This window comes from Mandrillus leucophaeus, unplaced genomic scaffold, assembly GCF_000951045.1.
Source record: "Mandrillus leucophaeus isolate KB7577 unplaced genomic scaffold, Mleu.le_1.0 Scaffold595, whole genome shotgun sequence".
NCBI lineage: Eukaryota > Metazoa > Chordata > Mammalia > Primates > Cercopithecidae > Mandrillus > Mandrillus leucophaeus.
The window spans coordinates 1405046-1413419 of NW_012106419.1; the positions used below are offsets into that span (position 1 = coordinate 1405046).

The 8374-nt window shown below is 41.4% G+C and overlaps 1 protein-coding gene across 2 annotated transcripts in view; it reads right to left on the reverse strand.

Annotated features, from left to right (window-relative positions):
* Positions 1-8374, reverse strand: part of OXSR1 (oxidative stress responsive 1) — a 107380-nt gene that overhangs the window by 71618 nt on the left and 27388 nt on the right. The window contains exon 2 of one of the 2 annotated variants that reach the window (XM_011999495.1): positions 4065-4177. In XM_011999495.1, the coding sequence (XP_011854885.1) occupies positions 4065-4177 (113 nt within the window). Of the gene's footprint in view, positions 1-4064; positions 4179-8374 lie in introns of those variants that run through there. The other variant, XM_011999496.1, reaches the window with a different exon arrangement.

The window sequence follows — 8374 nt, forward strand, 5'->3', positions numbered from 1 at the left end:
CCATTTTCACAATTAGAAGCTCTCTTCCTCCCCTTTCTTTCACACTGCTTTTTTTTGGGAGATAGGGCCTCACTCTGTGTGACCAAGGCTGGAGTGCAGTGCCATGAACATGACTCACTGCAGCACTGACATCCTGGGCTCAAGCAATCTTCCCACCTTAGCCTCCTAAGTAGCTGCGATAACAGGCGCATACCACCACGCCAGCTAATTTTTTGCTTTTCCATTCTAGAGACGAGGTCTCACCATGTTGCCCAGGCTAATCTCGAACTCCTAGCCTGAAGTGATCCTCCTGCCTCAGCCTCCCAAAGTGCTGGGATTACAGGCGTGAGCAACCATCCCCAGCAGCAGGTTCTTAAATATTAGATTTTATTTTAAATTTTGCATTATATAAGTTTTGTGCCGTTTCTTGTTTGTTTTCTGAGACAGAGTCTTACTCCGTCACCCAAACTAGAGTGCAGTGGCACAATCTTGACCCACCGTAACCTCCGCCTCCCAGGGTTCAAGCAATTCTCCCGCCTCAGCCTCCTGTGTAGCTGGGACTACAAGCGCGTGCCACCACATCTAGCTAATTTCTGCATTTTTAGTAAAGACGGGGTTTCACCATGTTGGCCAGGCTGGTCTCAAACTTCTGACCTCAGGTGATCCGCCTGCCTCTGCCTCCCAAAGTGCTGGGATTACAGGCATGAGCTACCATACTTGGCCCTGTTTCAAATTACTTTATTCCTCCCCTGAGACATTTGTCACACTCTGCCTTGGTACAACAGGCAAGAACCTTAACTCTTTAACTAGATGTGAAACACCTGATAGAAGGAACATTTTAAGCCTCTTGATGTTCCCCATAGATGTCCAATGACTTTAGTCCTAGCATCTGTCAGACAAGAGAAATATTTCAAAATACTACAATGTGTCTTTCTTAGAGAAAAGCATAGGAGTACAATCTCTGGAAAAAAATTAATGCAGTAAGATTTGATAGCTGATTTTCCCATCACACTTAGCAAAGGTCATCAGATAGAAAATACATGACAAGAGAAAGAAGCAATACAATGACCCCTCACTAGTAATTGTCACACATGATACACACCTGTTAGCCCAGTTTACATCAGCGCTCTTTGGAGAACCCAAAGAGTGTTGCATTATAATAAAGATAGCGTTGAAAATAAATTTTAATATTACAACATCAAAACTTTAGTACACTGATCTCATAGACTTTTTTTTAAGAAAACTGAAGGATTTCACATCTCTCAGGAATAGAACCTCTGGCACTCAGATCTCAGTATCCTGTAGAACAGGTCCTGGTATCACAAATAAATCAGGTATTCTCTGCATTCCTGATGTTTCTTCAGTATGTAGTGAGATCTTACCTGCTTACTTCCCCCACCCCCAAAAACCCAAGTATCTTAAACTTGCTTTACTAAAATGCACTTTTCCCCCCTTTACTTATTTGCCAAGTATTAATATATGCAAACTATATTTGCAACACAAAGCTTATTGAAACATGAGCAAAATGTACACATAGCTAATCAATTTTCTTTTTAATAAAATATAACAAATTTGCATGTCTTTAAAAGGCGCTAATGTAAGAACAAAAATACTGCTCTCAAGAATGTCAAATGATATTTAAAAGGAAATGTCCAGCCAGGCACAGTGGCTCATGCCTGTAATCCCAGCACTTTGGGAGGCCGAGGCAGGTGGATCACCTGAGATCAGGAGTTCGAGACCAGCCTGGCCAACATGGTGAAACCCCATCTCTACTAAAAATTGAAAAATTAGCTGGGTGTGGTGTCGTGCGCCTGTAATCCCAGCTACTCGAGAGGCTGAGGTAGAAGAATTGCTTGAACCTGGGAGGCAGAGGTCGCAGTGAGCCAATATCACGCCACTGCATTCCAGCCTGGGAGACAGAGCAAGACTCCATCTCAAAAAAAAAACAAAAAAAAAGAAAAGAAATGTTCTTCCTACTTTTGAACTAAGATTATAATCATTTTATTAGTACTATACTAAGTAGACAATAATAGACTTAAGTCAGAAAGACCTAATTTTTAATCCAGACTCTGTCACTTATATGATTTCCTTCCTTCATCTATAAAACAGAGCTACTACTTAGCTCATGGAGATGTGTGTGAGGTTAAAGCACACTGAAGTGCCTTTTGGGGTGAACCCAAAGATGTTTGCTATTATCATCAAGTGAACTTAAGTTATTTAAACTTTGAGCCTCAGCTTAATCATGAAGCAGTAAATAATAAGACTTTCATTCATTTTACTCTATCCTTATTAATTAAATAACTGGCAAATTATAGGTTTTCATACTGGACTTCTCAAGTTCTAGTCTTAATATGTAGGTTAAAATTTTTGTTTTTCTTTAACAGAATTAGTTCGCAGTTTATCAACTTCTTTTATCATCACTGCAGTTCAAGTGCCCAAACGGTGCTCTAAAGTATTATGCTATGTATCAATCCAAGATCTTCAAATAAGATTTCAATCAGCATTTCCTTCCAAGAAAGCGTTCTCTCACCAAAGATGGCTCAAGATCATTCCAGCAACCCACTCCTTCAGGTCCTACTCGTACATTACCAATTGCTAAAGAAATATATTTGTCTCGTCCATCTCATATATAATTATATATTATGCTATATATAATTCCATTACCTCTTTTTCTTTAATTCCAACTATTCCCTAATGCTCAGTACAGACACCACCAGAAATAAAATACAATTTGGGAAAGCGAAAAAAACTTCTGGATGGGCAGGTCATTCCAGTCCTAATACCGGATCTTTCCAGCACTAGCTGTACATGCTCTGAAAGAAATTACTTAATAAAATAACAATATTAGTTCATATTTGTATGGCAGTTGAGTTTTCAAATACTGTATCATTTGAGCCTCAAGAAAAAGCTCATAAGGTATCCAAAGCAAGCATTACTATTTTTGTTAAGCCAAAGAAACTGAAAATTTTGAAACAATAATAAGTAATTTTAAAAACTACTTTCCCGGCCGGGAGCGGTGGCTCAAGCCTGTAATCCCAGCACTTTGGGAGGCCGAGACGGGCGGATCACGAGGGCAGGAGATCGAGACCATCCTGGCTAACACGGTGAAACCCCATCTCTACTAAAAAATACAAAAAACTAGCCGGGCGAGGTGGCAGGCGTCTGTAGTCCCAGCTACTCGGGAGGCTGAGGCAGGAGAATGGCGTAAACCCGGGAGGCGGAGCTTGCAGTGAGCCGAGATCGCGCCACTGCACTCCAGCCTGGGCGACAGGGCGAGACTCCGTCTCAAAAATAAATAAATAAATAAATAAATAAATAAATAAAAACTAGTTTCCCTTGCTGAGCACTGACTCTATACTTAAAACTATTCTGGGTATCACAATGCATAAAAGAAGTACAATACAATCCCCGTATGGTTACATTTTAATGTCACAGAACATCTTACAGCTATTGCTTGGAACTTCCTTTTCTTCTTCCTTTCCCTAGCCTTTGAAGAAGCTAATGCTGCTTGGGGGTTGTTCTATATCTTATATCAACTATCAGAATAAAAGTTTAAAAGGCCAGAGCGTTTTAAAGGATATTCCTTTTGACCCAGGAATCACAATTCCATGGTATTATTTTAAGGGAACAGAGAAGTAAGCATTGTTTGTAACAATAAAAAACAGGAAACAAGGTATTAGCAAATATCAGAGAACAGTTAATAAACTGTGGTCTATTCAACAGAATACTATACACATATTGTAAATGATACTGATCCATACTTACAGACACAGAAGCAGTTCTGATAAATGATTAAATGAAAAGAGCAAGCATCTGATTACATTATCATAAAAATACAAATATATTCAAATGTTCACTCTGAAAGGTTATATATTAAATGTTAATCTCAGAGTAAGAATATTGTAACTTTTTTCTTTCTACTTATCCAGACTTTATAAATTTTACAATGAATATTATTTATTAATGAAGAAATCATAAACCTTTTTTTAAAAAAGAAATAAATCAAAAACTTCAAGTTATTTCCCATTGTAATGTGAATATATACAAGTATATCTCTCCATTTCAGAAGTATGAGATGTGCATACCAGGAGTTCATCCATGCTAGTCTGACATTTCTCAAGGTTTATCCGTTTGATTGCCACTTTCTCCTTTTTAGGGGCACAATAAGCTGCTTGGACCACAGCAGTTGCTCCACTCCCTAAAAACAAATACACAAAAGAGTAAATAAGTAGATGAATATATAAGAACATGACATTTCTAATTCCCATACAATTTAAACAAGAGTAATCCTTACCTTGTTTCTACAGTGCCTAAAAGATACAGAAAAACACTCTAAAGAGTGTCAGTTAAAACAAAAGCCTCAACCATTTCATATGTATTGCCAATAAATACCAGTGCAAAAAAAATTTCAAAACTGCTAGTATTCCAGTTCCAGGATACAATGGCATAGGCTCACATTTCCTCACTCTTCCCCTCCAAATACAACTAAATAGCCTAAAAATAATTCAACAATCAAAAGAGGACTCTGAAAGGTAGAAAGAGAGAGGCAGACTAGTTAGGGATCTAAAGACTTCAAGAAAACACCACAGTAAGTTCACTGGGTTTTCCCTTTATCTCCCAAATATCCCAGACTGGACACCAGAGAGGCTTGTAAACTGGAACAAATACCACGAATGGATGGATTAGGCAGATACAGACAAATAAATAAATGAGAAAACTCTGCTGTCTCTGGCCAACAGTCTTTGAAAGGGGCAGCTCAGCAGAGACCTAGTGGAGAGATACATTTTCCAGTCCCCACCCAGGACAGTGGTGAACCCAATCCACCCCAACATCAGCAGGGTCTCCACACTATGCTTCAAACAGTAGCAGGCCAGATTCAGCACAGTGCCAGTCAGGTGTCTGCCCCACACACGTGGCAATGTCAAGCCAATCTGCCCTTAGCAGCAGCAGAGCCAGGGCCCCACATCCACAGGTCAGCCCAGGCAGCTGCAGAGATAGAACGGGAGTTCTAGAGGTGCCAGAAGAATAAAACAGAAAAAAAACAGCGTTGCAAGAGATCTGAAAACTGAATTACCATAGGATTACAGCTCACAAAAATAGGACAGGAGCTATACACTAAACTTAAATAGGGTAACTGCCTATTAAAAGAGAAGAATTAAATAGGATCAAGAGTCTCAGCCAGGTGCAGTGGCATGCACCTGTAATCCTAGCTAATCAGGAGGCTGAGGCAAGAGGATCATCTAAGGCCAGGACTTAGAGACCAGCCTGGGAACATAGCAAGACCCTTTCTCATTAAAGAAAAACAGAACAAAAGAAGTCTCCTAACATAATAACCTAAATGTCCAAGGTACAATTAAAAAAAAAAAAAAATGACCTCTCATACCAAGAACCAGGAAAAGCACACTTAAATGAGAAAAGAAAAAAGACGACCATATGATCATACTGATGCCAACACCAAGATAAATCAGATGTTGGAATTTAAAATTCTGATAAGAATTTTAAAGCAGCCATCATAAAAGTGCTTCTACAAACAACTACAAAATCTCTTGAAACAGGCCGGGCGCGGTGGCTCACGCCTGTAATCCCAGCACTTTGGGAGGCCGAGGTGGGCGGAACACAAGGTCAGGAGATCGAGACCATCCTGGCCAACATGGGTAAAACCCCATCTCTACTAAAAATACAAAAATTAGCTGGGCGTGGTGGTGCGCACTTATAGTCCTAGCTACTTGGGAGGCTGAGGTGGGAGATCACTTGAGCCTGGGTAGCAGAGGCTGCAGTGAACCAAGAACAGGCCACTGCGCTCCAGCCTGGGAGACACAGTGATACTCCGTCTCAAAAAAAAAAAAAAAAAAAAGTTGGAGTTATACAGACATGAGCCAGGGAACAAATACTGACATATGCTTAAAAACACTGTTTTCATTATGAAAACATACTAAGTGACGCCAGGCACAAAAATCCATATATAGTATGATTCCAATTATATGAAATACCAAGATTATAAAAATCCATTGAAGCAGAAAGTAGATTAGTGGTTACCAGGGTCTGGAGGGAAGGAGAAATGGGGAGTACAGCTAATGAGTACAGTAGACCCATGAAAAATGTGAATTTGAACTGCATGAGTCCACTTACATAAAGATTTTTTCCAGCCAGGAACAGTGTTTCACGCCTGTAATCCCAGCACTTCAGGAGGCTAAGGCTGGCGGATTACTTGAAACTGGAGTTCGAGACCAGGCTGGCCAACATGGCAGAACCCTGCCTTTACTAAAAATACAAAAATTAGGCTGGGCACAGTGGTATGCCTGTAATTCCAAAACTTTGGGAAGCTGAGGTGGGCAGATCACAGTGGGTCAGGAGATCAACACCATCTGGCCAACATAGTGAAACCCTGTCTCTACTAAAAATACAAAAATTAGCCAGGCATGGTGACACGCACCTGCAGTCCCTGTTACTTGGGAGGGTGAGACAGGAAAATCACCTGAACCCGGAAGGCAGAGGTTACAGTGAGCTGAGGTTGCACCACTGCCCTCCAGCCTGGGCAACAGAGCAAAACTCTATTTCAAAAAAAAAGATTATTTCCAATCAAATGCAGATGGAAAATACAGTATTCACAGGATGAGAAACTCACATATATGGAGGGCTGACTTTTCATACAATGAGGGTTCTGCAGGACTAACTGCAGGACTTAAGTATGCATGAATTTGGGTATACTTGGGATTCCTGGAACCAGTTGCCCACATATACTGAGGGACAACTGTACACTGTTTCTTTTGGAGTTATGAAAACAATCTGAAATTAATGGTGATGGTTGTACGACTCTGTAAGGATGCTGAATTGTACACTTTAAAAGGGTAAATTTTATGGTGTGTGAATTATATCTCAATAAAGCTGTTATAGGCCAGAAATAATGGCTCATGCCTGTAATCCTAACACTTTGGGAGGCCAAGGTGAGAGGACTGCTTGAGTTCAGGAATTCGAGACTAGCATGGGCAATATAGCAAGACCCTGTCTATGAAAAATTTAAAAATTAGCCAGGCCAGGGGCGGGATGTGAGTCCAGCACTTTGGGAGGCCAAAGTGGATGGATCGTTTGAGCCCAAGAGTTCAAGACCAGCCTGGGCAACATAGTGGGACTCCGTCCCTACAAAAATACAAAATTTAGCCAGGCGTGGTGGTGCACATGTGTAGTCCCAGCTACTAGGGAGACTGAGGTAGGAGGATCGCCTGAGCCTGGGAGGTTGAGGCTGCAGTGAGCTGTGGTCATGCCACTGCACTCCAGCCTGGGTGATAAAGCAGGACCCTGTCTCAAAAAAAAAAAGCCACGTGTGGTGGTGCACGTCTGTAGTCCCACCTAGTCTGGAGCCTGAGGTAGGGAGGATCACTTGAGCCTGGGAGTTTGAGGCTGCAGTGGGCCATAATCACACCACTGCACTCCAGCCTGAATGACAGAGAGAGACCCCATCTCGAAAGTAAAAGAAAATAAAATAAAGCTGTTATTTAAAAATCTTTTCAAGTGTGCCAACACATTTCTAATACTAATGTGCTACAAACATTAAAAATTTAACATGAGGCCGGTGTGGTGGCTCATGCCTACAGACCTAGCACTTTGGGAGGTCAAGGCAGGCAGATCACTTGAGCTCAGGAGTTTGAGACCAGCCTGGGCCACATGGCAAAACCTCATCTCTACAAAAAAAAAAAAAATAGCTGGATACGGTGATGCAGGCCTGTAGTCCCAGCTACTTGGGAGGCTGAGGCAGGAGAATCGCTTGAACCCAGGAGGCAGAGGTTGCAGTGAGCTGAGACCGCCCCACTGCACTCCGCCTGGGTGACAGAGCAAGACTCTGTCTCCAAAATATATATATATATATGTATGTGTATATATATGTATACATGTGTGCATATATATGATTTACACATATAACTATATAATTCGACAGAATTTGTGTTTGTTACATTTAAATCCATTTGAAAATCTCTCAATAAAGCCACACAAACACAACCATAGGCAACACCAACATGGATAAATCCAAATCACAGTTCTGACAAACTAAGTAAAAACTCTGCACACAGCTGGGCGCAGTGACTCACACCCGTAATAACAGCACTTTGGGAGGCCGAGGCGGGCGGCTCACTTGAGCCAAGGAGTTTGAAACCAGCCTGGCCAACATGGTGAATCCCCGTCTCTATTAAAACAATACAAAAACTAGCTGGGTGTCGTCACACACGTCTGTACTGCCCGTTATTCAGGAAGCCGAGACACAAGAATTGCTTGAAGCTGGGAGGCAGAGGTTGCAGTGAGCTGAGATTGCACCACTGCCCTCCAGCCTGGGCAACAGAATAAGGCTCTGTCTCAAAAACCAAACAAACAAGTAATGGCACCAAACTCACAAAATGCAAAA